The 16,786-nt window shown below is 37.9% G+C and overlaps 2 protein-coding genes across 3 annotated transcripts in view; one reads left to right on the top strand and one right to left on the bottom strand.

Annotated features, from left to right (window-relative positions):
* LOC131434092 (uncharacterized) overlaps positions 1–6,143 on the top strand; it is a 41,990-nt gene extending 35,847 nt beyond the window's left edge. Inside the window, exons 7-8 of the mRNA XM_058600738.1 lie at positions 5,346–5,470; positions 5,827–6,143. Of these exons, the coding sequence (XP_058456721.1) occupies positions 5,346–5,470; positions 5,827–6,143 (442 nt within the window). The remainder of the gene's footprint in view (positions 1–5,345; positions 5,471–5,826) is intronic.
* LOC131436379 (uncharacterized) overlaps positions 1–16,786 on the bottom strand; it is a 731,094-nt gene that overhangs the window by 653,509 nt on the left and 60,799 nt on the right. The window lies entirely within an intron of this gene.

The raw sequence follows: 16,786 nt of genomic DNA, 5'->3' as shown, positions 1-16,786 counted from the left end.
GAAGGGACAGTTAAGTAAAACCAAACTACCAAAGTTGAAACAATCTGGTAATCGAGATTAGGGAGGTAGAAACTCCTGCAGTTGTGTCAGTAGTAAGTATGACACTGCGTGAATTTTTTTTCTTATTTCTCTAAATCTAAACAAGTTCGTTCAAGCTGAACTGATGGAAAACGATAGCATTGCTGACGAATCGCTATTTGAAAAAATGACAACAAGGGACGCGGACGAAGTGAGCTCATTGTCACCCAAAGTAAGAAAGGCACCTAACTGAACCGATAAACTGAATACGGTGGCCCAATCCCACGCCAAGATGCTATATCGCGAGAAGTTGATGCAGCCGAAGTCCATCGTAATGGACCACAAAACATACTTTAAAGCAGATCTCAGGTCAGAAGTTTTTCATCGTCAAGCACCACCAGCAATTTTCTGTAGAAGTTTTGTAGGCAAATTTTGTCAAGAAGTACTTGATGTGGCAGACGATCTGTGGGTGCGAATTTGCCGCAATTAAAGAAGAATGCTTCCAGAAGTGCCAGCTGCCCATCTTCCGACCCCGCGAAGGCGACATTAAATTGTTTATTTGTTTGCTTTTACTTTTTTTCCTAAGCAAAACTGTACAAACAGAACTTTGAACCGGCCGAGTGTCATATACCATTCGATTCAGTTCGTCGAGCTTCCAAAATGTCTGTGTACGTCGATTTCTCGGAAATGATTCAACTGATTTTCTTAACTTCCATTCCGTTATACCGGCCAATGATTTCCGACAACAGAAACATAGGAAGTTATGGTAAATAGTTACCGAAAATTCAATCAACTGATATTCAATCTCATCCTGATCTTCCAGAGTTTCAGGGTTAGGAACAAATTGTGCATGACTGACAATGTTTTTTCACACAAAATCAATTCCCCAACATGTTGTTTCCCTTGTCATCTGTTTAGTAGTTTAATTATAACAAAAGAAGTTAATAACTACAATTTTTGTTACCGTCAATAACCTAAATTTATTGAATTATCAGGAACCCACGGTGATATCGAAACCAGACAATCATAACGAATGAATAAACGATATTGAGAATTATCCCAGCATTTTCGAAACGATAGACGATCCTAAAAATTACGAATCATAGTTATACCAAAACAAATAGAGTATGGCTAGGATATTCGTGTTCACTAACGGAGGTCAAGTGTGAATTTTGTGTTGTCTTTTCAGCCAGTCGAGTCATTAGGATCGTAGCACAAGCCGTGCAATAGTCCTGCAAACTGCGAAGTCTGCTATACCACTAGGTAAAGTTCCACCTAGAAATGTAGTACTCTGATTTTGTTTTACTTCGCGGCAAAGTAATGAATGTTATGTTTGTCATGAGGCTCTATAACAACAAAAAACAGAGCAGTGTTGGAAGAGCTCGAAAATATGAGCCATCTATTCTAAAGGGAAGCTTTTCCTGTTTAAGTCTCACTAATCGGAAATCATGAGTTGGAAAAGCGATTTATGTATGTATGATAATTAGAAGTGAATATTTAACTCACACGATTACAGTATATGGAAATTTTAAAAAGACAACTTAAAACCTGTTTTAATCCACCTAGTGGTGTAATGATGCCTTTCTCATATCAATCATACTATCATATATAATACTGCGATTCTTGAAAGAATAACCGAAATCGGTTTGTTTGACCGTCTACTGATAAAAACTATCAATTGGAAAAGATTTGAGGTCGATTTAGAGAATTTTTTAAGGTTTTTCCCCATTTTCAGTGATGGTATACAATTTTTAACCCACTTTACCCTATATTTCTGGATCCGGAAGTCGGATCCGCATGAAATTCAGGAATTACGTATGGGACCACAGGACCTTTCATTTGAATCTAAGTTTGTGAAAAACGGTCGCGCCATCTATGAGGAATTTTGTATGGGACTTCAAGACCTTTCATTTGAACCTAATTTTGTGAAAATCGGTTTCATCAGCCATCTCTAAGAAAAGTTAGTGCACTTATTTTCACAGTTTTTTGCACATTTTACCCCATAATTCTGAAACCGGAAGTCGTATCCAAATAATATTCAGGAATTTTGTAGGGAACCACAAGACCTTTCTTTTTTATGCACATTTTACCCCATAACTCCCGAACCGAAAGTCGGATCCAAATAATATTCAGGATTTTTGTATTAGACTTCAAGACCTTTCATTTGAACCTAAGTTTGTGAAAATCGGTGCAGCCATCTCTGAGAAAAGTTAGTGCACTTATTTTCACTATTTTTTGCACATTTAACCCCATAATTCCGGAACCGGAAGTCGGATCCAAATAATATTCAGGAATTTTGTATAGGACCACAAGACCTTTCATTTGAATCTAAGTTTGTGAAAATCGGTTCAGCCATCTCCGAGAAAAGTTAGTGCAAAAAAACGTTACATACACACATACGCACATACACACACACACATACACACACACACAGACATTTTGCGTACTCGACGAACTGAGTCGAATGGTATATGACACTCGGCCCTCCGGGCCTCGGTTCAAAAGTCGGTTTTCACAGTGATTGCATAACCTTTCTATATGAGAAAGGCAAAACATCCAAATCGCACTCCTCTTCTTAATAAAGTAAAGTAGAGCATCAACAACGATTTAATCTTTTTAGGGGTTAGATTTAATCCATTGGCAATAAAATTTGTTGGGAAGAAAATAGAGGCTGTTTACGCCAAAGTGTAAGTCTCAGGAGACAGTTTAAGTAAGCTATACTGTATACACAATAGAAACCGATTAGTTATAGGATTCGAGCAGTTATACAAGCAGCAGACAGTATTAAAGATTACGATACATACTTTCCGGTACATATTACGATATGTGCTTTCCGGTAGATACAAATTGTGTTCCTATAATAATGTACGCAGACTATAAAAGCGTAGTGCAGATCAGATCAGGTGCGATCGTGCGATCGTACGAGAGAACGATAGTACGATTAAACGTTAATTCATATATGTTCGTCAGTCCAAGTCTTATAGTGATCGTTGTAATGAATACAGTTAGTGTTAAATAGTATCCGCGAGTTTTCACTTCGTCGCGAGAATCCGAACACTTGTCCGACAAAACCACAAACGTTAATGTGCGCAAACATTTTGGTCCTTCGAGCCGGATCGTCGGAATAAGTAACGGAAATCTATCGCGCCGGTCGAATTGCGTAATCAGAAAAACACTGTCAGTGCCAACATGAAACCGGCCATCAGTACCGTCCGTATTCGTGACTCTTATACTTTCTGTGAACATCAAATCGATTGTTACAAATCATACGCGATCACGTTTCAAATGAAGAACCTACGTTCAGTGTACGGCAAAGCCAGAAATGTTAAAGTGAAATCGCCATTGTAATTCTCACCACGACCTTCATTGTCGTTACATACAATTGGTTAAATGTTGTCTGAACTGATAGCAACTCGCATCAGTCTGTGTTTAGTATGTTTATCACTGTCCGTCAGAAATGCGGCGAAATTAATTCTGGTCGATAAAAACGACAATTCAAATATACTTAAATCTGTGTAAAAGGTGTTCTGTAATATATAAAAATTCTCATAATAAATATTTGACACGAAGTCAAACTAAACAGTTATGGCGACGCAACCATTTTGCAGTGGAATTCGTAAGGCGATACAAAAACCTCGTGCTGATGAAATGGAACTTCTAAGGTTTCGTTTTACTGAAAATAAAAGAGTTCGGATCATTATGAAAAATCAAGATGCTAGCACCTTCCACCGAACCTCTTGACAATATGTGCAGAATCCGTCTCCGCCAAGCGGTGAAATGTTAGTAGCGCACGAGCGAAAGAACAGTTAAAATTTCGCTGATCATTCTGTGAGACAGTTAATTCTTTTGGTTGCTACCCGTGTTAGTCTCTCTTTGCCTTTATTACACAAAAAGTTCAATTTCTGTGTAAATCCGTGTAAAAAATATAATGCAGAACAGGTATCGTTAAGGGAAAAAGTGTGCTAATCGTCAATATGCGTGTCAAACTCAAAGTGGTACTTTACGGACAATGTGCATATTAAAAGAAGTTGAAAGTTAAAAAGACTTCTGTGTGAGATTAACGATCAGCATGATTCAGTTCGTGGAACAGAGTTGATCATCAAACCAGATACATAAGTGAAGTAAAATTTCTGTCCAAGAGACTTCTTTTCGGCAAACAAGGACAGTTCAGGTAGCACCTCAGTCTGCACACTGCAGATGAGGAAACAATTTATTTCATCGGCTACGCTGAAACACGTCGTACAATCTCATCATGATTAGATGATAGACTAGCAGCAGCTAGTAAGTGAAATCCACTACGGTCAAAGAAGACAAACTTATTCGGCTGAAAGTACTACAGCGGTGATGGTATTCGTCCTCACCAATCTCAGGTGCATTCACTTCGGGTTGAATTGAGCGCCATTCAACCAGGTTCAACAGTGAACCATCAGGGCTGACAGAGCCACTACAGTCTGTTGCTTACAGGAAGCAGCAGAGCTGGATTGAGATCCAGTCATTTCGCGAATGCACATCCATAACATCATCGTATTCATCGGATCAACAAACAAGTTGTTGATAATTCCAACATTGAGGAAACGTTGGAATTCCAGTCCGTGGGTCTGAGCCCAGCGGAACCTTTCGGAAGGCAACACAGCAGCAGTCCAGTAATTGGAACATACACGAAATTCATCGTAGTACCAACAGCGCGAATAGGAACTTCGTCACCAGTCAACATTACGTCGAATTAGTTATTCGAATTCTGAGAGACAGCCTTGTCTCATATCATCGGGAGTATCTGTATGTCCAAGGTACTCAAAACATCGTCCTATCGAAATTGAAAGCTATTCATCCAAGTTCGGCAGTCAACCATCAGGGCTTGCAGAGCCACTACAGTCTGTTGCTTACGTAAAGCAGCAGAGCTGGATTGAGATCCAGTAATTTCGCAAATGCTAAATACCATTTTAGTATTTATTGAATCAACAAGCAAGCTGTTGATAATTACAGCATTGAGGAAATGTTGCAATTCCAGTCCGTGGGATTGAGCCCAGCGGAGCTTGTCGGTAGGCAACACAGCAGCAGTACAGTAATTGGGACCAACAGGAAAATTGTCGTGGTACCAACAGTTCTATTAGGAAATTCGTCGTCAATCAACACAGATTACTATTACGTCAACGCATTGAAATTCTGAGAGACACTGTTGTCTCATACCATCGGGAGTATCCAAGATACTCGAAAGATCATCAGTCCAGTAATAGTCGGAGCATTATACGTTAGCGTCAACCATCATACTTCAGAGAAAGTGATCCTGTCAGCGTCACAACACAATTGGCAACTTCATCGAACCTCAGATATACGTCGCCGGTTGTGAATCCGGTCCTTACTCGGGAGAAAGAGTCGCCAGACGAGTTCCTGGCCCAAGCTCGGGGGAATCGAGCAGTTCCTGTAGCATCTGTAAAGAGCACAAGCCTCGTCGGTGGGTTCGTAGAACCCCCGGCTGGGACTTGACAGCAGTTAAGTACCCATTTTGTTTCATTCCAATCGCCAGCTATTTCACATCACGTTTCAGCTATTTCACATCATAACCATCAGCACGGTTCAAGGACATCGGGACACTATAGTTAAGGTTTCCAGATCGTCATTCACGTCAAACAGGATGTTCCCAAGCACATCAAAAAGTGTGTCAACATCATCGTAGCATTTTTTTGGCTAATCGACAGCCTAGGATAGCGGATATTTCCGGAAACATTCGTCGACTGACATCAAACAGCTTTTCGCCAGTCAATGATTCATGATCGTTGTACATTTCCAAGTTTTCATCTACCTCACCAGTCCAGCAGCATAAAATCATCCTCGGTCTAGGAAGCAATTCAGCAACAACAGTGAAGTTACAGATAATGGAGTGCACATCACCACTTCACCCCTCCACCTCCTGCAGTGAGTCTACGATGCATTGTTCTGCCAGTTCGATCTACAGCAGTTCACGTCTGCGATACATTCTTCTACCAGTTCGGTATACATCATTCAATTCAGCGATTGACAACCACATAACAGAAGTGGTTTCGAGGTCCCAGCAACGAAGCAATCAGGGATGGCCCAGTTTTGGTCAAGGTGATCGGAGCTACCATCCCAACAATAACTCAAGTTAAGTACGCTTTATAGTTTGAAAATGCAGATATTTATCCGGTTCCCGTTCTAGTGCAGGTGTGATGTGTAGCATCATTAGAACCTTGCTGAGCGACGTAGCTCTGCGTCATGATACGGATTGTGGCATCAATTCTACGAAGGGTGGAGGAGGTCAAAGGAACAAATACAGAATGTGAACGTTCGGCAATTTAAGTAGTATCGTGGAGGAGGTCAACGGAGGAAATCCAGCCAACAAATTCTCAACAATCCAAATAGGTCTGCATAGGACTTCAGTCGACGAGATCATCAGTTCATTCATCGTTCAGAAACAACATATTTTCGTCTGAAGCAAGACATGCTCAGGTCACCAGGACATCTGGTCAGAAACAACATCGCGTTCATCAGTCTTGTTTCGGTTAGCGGAATCTTCTTCGTGTGTTTACGGCGGAAAACACATTCAGCATCGGTCTTGTTACATCGTTTCTTCAAGGTCAACGTTTGAGTCACTCTGACTCGGTCAACAGTCTGCAATTGTAGCAGCATTACCAGAGATGGAACCAGCGGAGTCGCTCGGGTCTTGTTTTATCGACGCCGGCTGCATAGCAGTTGACGGAGTCGAATTCAAGTTTCCCGTCCTCGACGCCCATGGTTCATCAAAGGATCATCGAGTACCAGAAAGCAGCACACCAAAGTTATTGTGAATAGAAATTACAGAGAATTTGTAATGTATAGGATAGTCAGGCAAATAGAACTCGTAAAATAATTCTGGATATATGATAACAGCAGCCAGGTTAATAATCGTTAACAGTAGTACACACTCTCAATTGTAACAGGAACAGAGCAGATAGGTTAGTACCTCAAATCAGATTAGAGTTTGTTGGAAGCATAGTCTTTCAAGGCGGGCGGCATGTTTACGCCAAAGTGTATGTTTCAGAAGACAGTTTAAGTGAGCTATACCGTGTACACGCAACAGAAACCGATCAGTGATAGGATTCGAGCAGTTATACAAGCAGCAGACAGCATTAAAGATTACGATACATACTTTCCGGTACATCTTACGGTATGTGCTTTCCGGTAGAGACAAATTGTGTTCCTATAATGATGTACGCAGACTATAAAAGCGTAGTGCAGATCAGATCAGGTGCGATCGTGCGGTCGTACGACAGTACGATAGTAAGATTAAACGTTAAGTCATATATGTTATTCAGTCCAAGTCTTATAGTGATCATTGTAATAAATACAGTTAGTGTTAAATAGTATCCGCGAGTTTTCACTTCGTCGTGAGAATCCGAACACTTGTCCGACAAAACCACAAACGTTTATGTGCGCAAACAGAGGCTATGACACTTTTTCATTGCAGATATCTGGGATGCACCAGATTTCACTCATTCACAAGCAACTGCAAACTGTGCAAGTCAAAATTGCCGATAGTGTTTTGTTTCTCTCTTTCCGTGGTACATTATAATGGGAAAATGACACCACTGCGAATAAATAGTGGATAGAGCTCACAGCCAAATTTCGCAAAGCAGACGTTATTGCCTATGATACCAACAATAACGCTTTGCACGTTCTTATAGATGCAATCTACAGCGCCCAGTAACGGATTTGCGACGTACGTACCAGGAATGTTGCTTGAATGTGCTACACGGACAGAATTGCGATTCTACAAATGAACAGAATGTATCACGTTTGTTGGAGAAGAGTTCATTTTAGAGTCGAAAATGATAATACATCATGGTAAAAAATTATTGCGTCATTATTGCAGATTGCTTCCAAAGCTGAACTTTTGACAAAGTTTCTTAACCTCACTCTTTTTGTACGAACATTGTTACCGGGAAAAAAGTTGAGAAAATCAACGAAAAAATTATTTTTCTATGAAGCTTCCTTGAATATCTGCATAACTGGTAACCCTGCTTATGAATTCGACAGCGAAAAGAAGTAAAAATGAAAACAGAACCATATGGCTATATTTCTTTAAGTGCGGCGAATGACCAGAAACGGTTAAAGGCGCTAATAAAATAAAACAAACAAACAAACCATTTGACTAGGACAGGACATGACAACTGGCTTCTTTTTCCTGAAAAATATTTCACTTCTTATTCCAGTTGCTCCCTGTTATAAATAATACAACAGGTTCGACCACTGTTGCCAGTAAACATAGTTATACATTCTACCAAGCTTCTCCTCTTTTAACATGCGGTTATTTATCATTTCAAAACATTTAGAAAAATGTTACATCAACTAATAATATAGCTCTAAATTAATTTTGATCAGATATATGAATAAAATTATTTAGTTGAAAAGTCAGCATTCTGTGAGTATAGAGCAGTTGCAGTTATGATCACGCTTTCATAGTGTGCAGTTCGATTTCGTGTGAACTGTGCAATAACTATTTGAAATTATTTTGTTGCATTCCAGCGTAACACACCTTGAATTGTTGAGTTACACTTCAGGTGTATTCTGTGCATTATAAACTTTAAAATTTTAAATGCTTGCCTTCGAACGTCAAAATAGTGAATAGCAAATAGCGAATCCGAATTATTTTGATTAGTATCAGACCAATATCTACTCTTGTCAAAAACCGCGAAATGAACTTTATTTTTTTTAAATTGTTCAAAAATCGTCCTGTGCCTTGTGCGTTTATGAACGTAAATGATGTCAATGCTTTGTCAACACAATTAATTTCTAATTTTTAAATACACATTGCTTAGAATCTAGTTAATCGTTCCTTCTCATCGTGCTTCTTAACATAGAATAAAGGAAAGCATTATTGTTTCGATTTTCCGAAAAGAAAAATAGACTTAATATCGATTGTGGCGAACAGAATAAACTTTTTCTCAATCTGGGGGATTTTATTTCAGTGTAGTTGAAACATTCACAGAAATCAACACTTGATAGTACTTCTACCATAAATGAGAAATATTTTCTGTACAATGTATATCAGAAAATTTCAAGTTGGTTACAGTTTTTTGAGGTCCGGAGGGAGTTGAACCCTTAAACACATCCGCCCCCTCTCGCGTACGTGCCTGCTTGTGTTCCAACATTGTTGCCTATTCAACAATTTATCACAAAATTGATCACATTATCACTTGACTAAGCAAGCTCAATGTAACATCCGGAAAGAAAATAATTTGAGTTACGAGTTTCGAGTGAAATACAATAATTTGCATGATTTCACGAGAAAATAAAATGATGGGTTTCAAGATTCTTTAATCGTGGTAACCACAACGAATTTATCTCCGTGTATGCACGAACTTAAAAACGGTCATGCTGCATTCAGTAGAGAAGATGAAACTGTGCTCCATTCAGAAAAGCACATAGAAGGACTACCAATAATGGGATTTCAAGGTACAGTTTCAACGTATATTGAGATTTATACGTGTTTTAATTCACTTGTTCCGTTATTAATACCAGATGGCTTTCGTCGACATTTTCAAACAACAATTCGTTCTCCATCCTTCACAAATCTGCGGAGCCTTTTGAATGTTACGGAAAATGTTATTAACTGCTTGACGCACTGTGATGAATTCCAAGCATATATATTAATGCCCATTCGTCAAACACTATGCAAAATGAAATTTTTCGGCATCGTTTTTCTGCAGATATTTTCTAAGTCATTTTAAGAGTCAGATTCGTGGAAATCGATCAAGCGGCCTACAGACTTGTATTACCGAGCTTTAAATCAAGCCATAAACTAACAGGACCAACAAACCATCAGAATTTATTGATCAGTTTTGGGGAATTCGCTCCTATTATTGCTACAGAGATGGCATTTCACCAGAGTGATACACCAGGGCGTAGGTTTCAATTAAACACTGCAGATACATTTGCTCCGCTCCACACCAAGAGGAAACCGCACTTCTTCTCAGTGTCCAGACAGACAGACTTTGAGTACGTGCTTGTGTTGAAAGAAGCTGGTGCGAGAGAGTAACATTCTCTTCGCACGAATCACTCTCACGTGCTCTCGCCTAAATACACCCAAGTGATCACTGGCGCGTGATGGTGAGCGAACATTTAATTTTTTTTATTTTGCTGATTTTGCGTGCCTCACGCTTCTTCTACGCAAACCATACACCAGAGTGCTCACCGGCGTGTACACATCTGTGAAAGTATCTGCATCCACCTTCAGAGAATTTATTAGCTAATGCTCTAGCACTTTGGTGCGATTCAGTGGAAGAGGTAAAAGGAAATAAACAAACGCACTCATGATGCGTGCACACTTTATACAACAGTGGTGTATAAATGTGAAATAGAAGAGCTCTCGTTAAAGTTGTCAGTGCGAGGGAAGAAATGTTGCTTGCTCTTCGTCACACAGAGGAGATGGACATCTCTTATACAAACACACTCTTGAAATTGAGGTGTTTTTATACATATCATTTGAAATTTCCGGAATATCGTATGTGAAAAAAATTCATATCATCATTTGAAAACTAAAAATCTTTCTTTTCAATCTAAGTTTGTTGATTTCAGTGAAACAAGTTTACTAATATTTTTAGTTGTGACAGCTAAACTAATAGAACTATACAGGTGTATCCAACATGAATATCACTGCTGCGAGGAAGTGTTTTTAACTACATAAATCTATCCTCTATTGATCTATATGTATGGGAGAGTTGGCCATTAGTGCGCACCTAAGATTTTTGAAGTATTACAAATAAAATATTACTTTTCTTAAGATCGTGAACAATTCTACTGAATTTTTTTTTTGTTTCAATTATAGAGGCTTTAACATTTAGGTCATTCGCCTCTTCGGACCAGAAAATCTTTCTGACCCTATGTGCGGGGTTGGGAATCGAACCCAGGTGGGCTGCGTGAAAGGCATCGACTGTCCCATCACGCTACACCCGTCCCCTGACTACTGAAACTTAAAACCTTGCTTCACAATATCCTCAAATGTACGATTACAATTATTATGTTGCTTACGAGCATGGAAGCCACGAAATTGTCATGCTTTGTTCCTAATAGAGCGCACAATGGATCTTCCGTAATAGACGAATACTCAAATTTTCCGTACTACTCGGAATACTCGAAGATAACTTCGTTTGTGTCGAAAAACTGTTACTAAACCAAGAAAAGCATGATTCCATTACAAATAAATATAAGGCTTATTGTCTAACGACAGTCAGACGATTTATGTCTGTTGCATTGATATAAAATTAACAGAGAAGGTGAAATGTTACCGAATGACAGAATCTCAATATTTATTGCAAGCAAATAGTGGTAAACATCAACAGGATCGATCACAATGAGATTCGCACTAATATTTACCGCACTACAGTCGGTGTTGAACAGACGTTCGCACCGCACGCGTATAGCTTTTGGCTCCTGGAAATTTTTACTGGCTGCCTAGAGTTTCATTGATTCAAGGCTTCAGTCTTTCTCAAGGCTACCTGAATCACTAACAGTCTTTGAAAAGACTAACAATTAGTCAGCCTTTCTCAAGGCTATACAAAGAGTGATATTAGAGTGACTAAGAAATTAATCAGCCTTTTTTAAGGCTAGCTATTCAAAGAACTATTCTTCGAACTAATCAGTCTTTATCAAGACTTTTTCAAACTAGGAGTCTAATCGAAGACTAATTTAGCCTAGTTAATTTAATTTAAAACTTCATTCATTTCAAAAATGCCTGCGTCCAACCGGAAAGGCAACAAGTCTAAGGGTAAAAATAATTCAACACGGAATTAATCACAATCCGTTATTTAAACAAAGCCTTGGTATTACATTCCTGTAGTGGAATTTGGCCTTCTGTTTCAATAGACTTCGCAGCCGATTCAGAGTGTACCATTGCATGGCTAGTGCTACGACTCTACTGACACTACGAATCCTTCCAGGTTGGGACTCGAATATACGACAACTGGTTTGTAAGACCAGTGCCCTGTGCATTGAACCACCAACCCGGGACGTTATTCAACATTTTTCTAATAACATTCACGATCTTATAGAATCTGAATGTAAAAATAAAAGACAACGGACGGATTTCCCTTCCTATCCCGTCTAACAATATTTACGAGATTCTTCTAGAATCCGATTGTAGCGACATAGAAGAAAATTCTTCAAAAATTCCTAAAATGGACGCTTGTAGTTCTGGGAATAAATATCAATCTATGCCACCAGTGACGGTGATGATTTCCGACTTCAAAGCATTCCGTACTGAGCTTTCTACTTTTCTCCCGGAAGTAAAAGTCTCATTTCAAATTGGACGAAGAGGAGAATATCGAGTCTTGTTTGATGGATTGGAAGATTACGAACGTCTTATTCGATATTTGTCCGAGAAACTTCATAAATTTTATTCATATGATATAAAATCAGACAGACCCTTCAAGGCTGTCTTGAAAGGCTTATCAAATGATCAAAGTATTGATGAAATTAAAAATGAATTAAAAGAATTGCTTGGTTTTGCTTCTTCCCAAGTAATACTTATGAAAAAAGAGCGAATGGTACTTCTAAACCACGCTCTGGAATTTTCCATGAACTTTACCTAATACACTTCAATCGAAGTGATGTAAACAATTTGAAAACTTTAGAAAAAGTACGTTTCATTTCCCACATTAAAATTCATTGGGAACATTATAAATGGCACAATCGTATTGCGAAATTAACGCAATGTCGTCGTTGCCAAGGTCATGAAACCAAAAATTGTCATATGGTTATACGGTGTTTGAATTGTGGTAAATCGCATTCGAAAAACGTTTGTCCAATGAATGAAACCACTGATAAATTTTCATGCTCAAATTGCGATGGAAATCATAAATCCAATTATTTGAAATGTCCTGTCAGGGAAAAAATTTTAAACGCTCGTTCGCTTAGACAACAAGTCAAATCAACGACCTTAAATTTACAGAACATACCTGAAAATCAAAAAAACCGTTACAAATTGCACGCCTAATTCTTCTAAGGCACTTATTTCTTCGAATTTAAACCAAAAACCTCTTCTTAATCCACCTAGTGGTGTGATAATGCCATTCTCTTCTTCCATAACAGTCTCATGAAAATATATTTCTTTTATTAATTTTTATTACTATTTTTATTACTTTTATTATATTTTATTTCTATTACTATATTACAATATTTTATTACTTTTATTAAATATGTTCGGATACTGATTTCGACACCAATTGATTCAGATTGATTCGAGTAGTTCACAAAAGCATGCTTCAGTGTTTATGTCACACAGTCAGCATCATTTTTCCAAACTAGTGCTTGACATTTGCGTTGCCTATTTGTATAAGAACAGTGATGCTAATCTAAAAAAAAAGCCTTCTTAGTCCACTAAGTGAAATTTTCATATATCTTGAAAAATCACCATAGGGGAGAGTACATGAAATTTTCGAAATCGAAAAAAAATTGTTGATGCCAAAAGGCTTAGAATTGCATGAAACGTCGAGATTTAGTGTCATCTCGAAAAAAGTTTTTTTGAAAAAATCGACTTTTTGGGACTTAGAAAAAATATGAAAATTTTTTCCCAGAAAAAAAAAAGTCCCAGAAAGTTGATTTTTTCAAAAAAATTTTTTTTTGAGATGACACTAAATTTCGATGTTTTATGCAGTTTTAAGAGTTTTGGCATCAAAAAAAATTTTCGATTTTGGAAATTTCATGTACTCCCCCCTATGGTGCTTTTTCAAGATCGAAAATTGTCAAACCTTTACCACCGGGCAGCACCCCTTAAGCATGTCCGATTTAGGTCAAATTTTGCATGAAGGCTTTTTTAGAGGTGCTTAAACTTTTGAGCACTAGAACTTTACGAAAATAGAGTTGATCCCAAAATTTTGGCACCCTTATATATATAAGAGCGGTAAAAATCAACGTGTTTTGTCGGTTACGTCACTTATACCATCATATATCTGGAACCAAAAGTCACAACCATTTGATCTTCAAACTTGATCAACGGCCGACAGTAGCTTTCAAACGAGCCCAAGTTTGTTAAAATCGGATCAGCCATCTCTGAGAAAATTGAGCGCGTTCAAATACAATGCTTTTTGTCGGTTACGTCACTTATACAATCATATCTTCGGAACCAAAACTCACAGCCATTTGATCTTCGAACTTGATCAATGGTCTGACAGTAGCTTTCAAACGAGCCCGAGTTTGTTAAAATCGGTTCAGCCATCTCTGAGAAATTTGAGCGCGTTCAAATACAACGCTTTTTGTCGGTTACGTCACTTATAGAATCATATCTCCGGAACCAAAAGTCACAGCCATTTGATCTTTGAACTTGATCAATGGCCCGACAGTAGCTTTCAAACGAGCCCAAGTTTGCTAAAACCGGTTCAGCCATCTCTGACAAAATTGAGCGCGTTCAAATACAACGCTTTTTGTCGGTTACGTCACTTATACAATCATATCTCCGGAACCAAAAGTCACAGCCATTTGATCTTCGAACTTGATCAATGGCCCGACAGTAGCTTTCAAACGAGCCCAAGTTTGTTCAAATCGGTTCAGCCATCTCTGAGAAAATTGAGCGCGTTCAAATATCTTCGAAAAGTGCACATACATACACGCACACACATACACACACACACACAGACATTTTCCGATCTCGACGAACTGAGTCGAATGGTATATAACACTATGGGTCTCCGAGGCTCCGTTCGAAAGTCGGTTTTTCCAGCAATTCTAATACCTTTCTATAGAGAAAGGCAAAACAGGTACGCCTGTCAATTCGTCTTCTAACGAAAACAATTTATTGACGGGGAAATCGACCTCGTCATCATCTTCTTCTAATGTCAGTTATGCTAGTATAACAGGTAGGAATCTACCACTTAATTCTTCTAATGTAAATAATCAAATCACAGGACCGCTTTGCGGTTCATCTTCTAACGAAAAAAATTTATTAATAGGTAGATCATCTTCTTCTAATGGCAGTCTACCTACAAATATTCCTTCAATGCCATTCGCTTCTTTAAATGAAGTTGATTTAGGCGATATAACTGAAAATAAAAGACCTACAAGACCAACTTTTTCAAATGATCACTCGAATGAATTCGACTTGATCACTTTTTGAAGCATTTCAAATCGGATGGCAATTCGCAAATTATATTATAATGAATTTAAAATTCAACAGTGATGTTAAATAATTATTTGAATATTTTAAATTGGAATGCTCGATCTTTGAAATCGAGTGAAGATGAATTTTATAATTTTCTCGAAGTTCACAAAATTCATATTGCCATTGTGACAGAAACTTTTCTTAAACCAAATGTCAAATTGAAAAGTAATCCACATTATGTGGTTCATCGATATGACAGGTTTACTGGAATGGGTGGTGGAGTTGCCATTTTTGTCAAACGGCAAATTGAACATCGAATTTTACCTTCTTTCAATACTAACGTTATTGAAAGTTTGGGAATCGAAGTTGAAACCATTCATGGAATTTATTTCATCGCTGGAGCATATTGGCCATTCCAATGCACCGGCGAACAATTAAATTTCTTTAAAGGCGATTTGCAAAAACTCACAAGATATCGACCGAAATTTTTCGTAATAGGGGACTTAAATGCTAAGCATGTCCAGTGGAATTGTAGGCAAAATAACAGTAATGGTAAAATACTTCATAATCAACTCTCAGCTGGTTACTTCACAGTTCTTCATCCCAGTAATCCGACTTGTTTCTCTTCCGTGAAAAACCCGTCTACAATTGGTCTGGTTCTAACAGATCAAAGTCACATTTGTAGTGAACCGATTATAAATGCTGACTTTGACTCAGATCATCTTCCAGTAACATTCAGACTTTCCAACGAAGCTATAATTAATCCAATTAGTTCTATATTCAACTATCATAGAGCTAATTGGTTGGATTACAGATCTCACATTGAAAATCATGTGGATCATGAAACTATTTTAGAAAATTCTGCAGACATCGACACAGCAATTGATAATTTGAATCATTATATTATCGAAGCTAGAAATCTTTCAGTTCCCAAAGCTCAAACTAAATTAAATTCTCCTATCATCGATGACAATCTTCAACTGCTCATTCGGTTGAAGAATGTTCGTCGACGACAATATCAACGTTCTCGTGATCCTGCTATGAAAAACATAGTTAAGGATTTACAAAAAGAAATTAAACATAGGTTTACTCTAGTTGAACAAATTAAACCATATTCTAAACCTTACTGGAAACTTTCTAAGGTTCTTTAGAAAGCTCAGAAACCAATTCCTGCTCTCAAGGAAGGAAATCAAATACTTCTTTCAAATTGCGAAAAAGCCGAAAAACTTGCTCAGCAGTTCGAGAGTGTCCACAATTTTAATTTGAACGTTGTGAGTCCTATTGAAAATGAAGTCTCACTGAAATATGAGCATATTTCAACCCAAGTGTTATCACAATATGACATTATTGAGACGAATTTTTATGAAATTAAATCAATTATTGGGAAACTTAAAAACATGAAAGCTCCTAGTAATGATGGAATTTTTAATTTATCCTATTAAAAATCTTCCCGATGTTTTTCATTAGCTTACTTCCCAAAAAGATGGAAAAACGCTAAAGTAATTCCTATCCTCAAACCTGATAAAAACCCAGCAGAAACATCCAGTTATCGACCAATTAGCTTATTTTCTTCTATCAGTAAACTTTTTGAAAAAAATATCTTGATGAGAATGATGTCTCATATAAATGAGAGTTCAATTTTTTACCAGAGCAGTTTGGATTTCGTCATGAATATTCAAC

This window comes from Malaya genurostris, chromosome 3 (genome assembly GCF_030247185.1).
Source record: "Malaya genurostris strain Urasoe2022 chromosome 3, Malgen_1.1, whole genome shotgun sequence".
Taxonomy (NCBI): Eukaryota; Metazoa; Arthropoda; class Insecta; order Diptera; family Culicidae; genus Malaya; species Malaya genurostris.
This window is presented reverse-complemented; position numbering and strand designations above follow the sequence as displayed.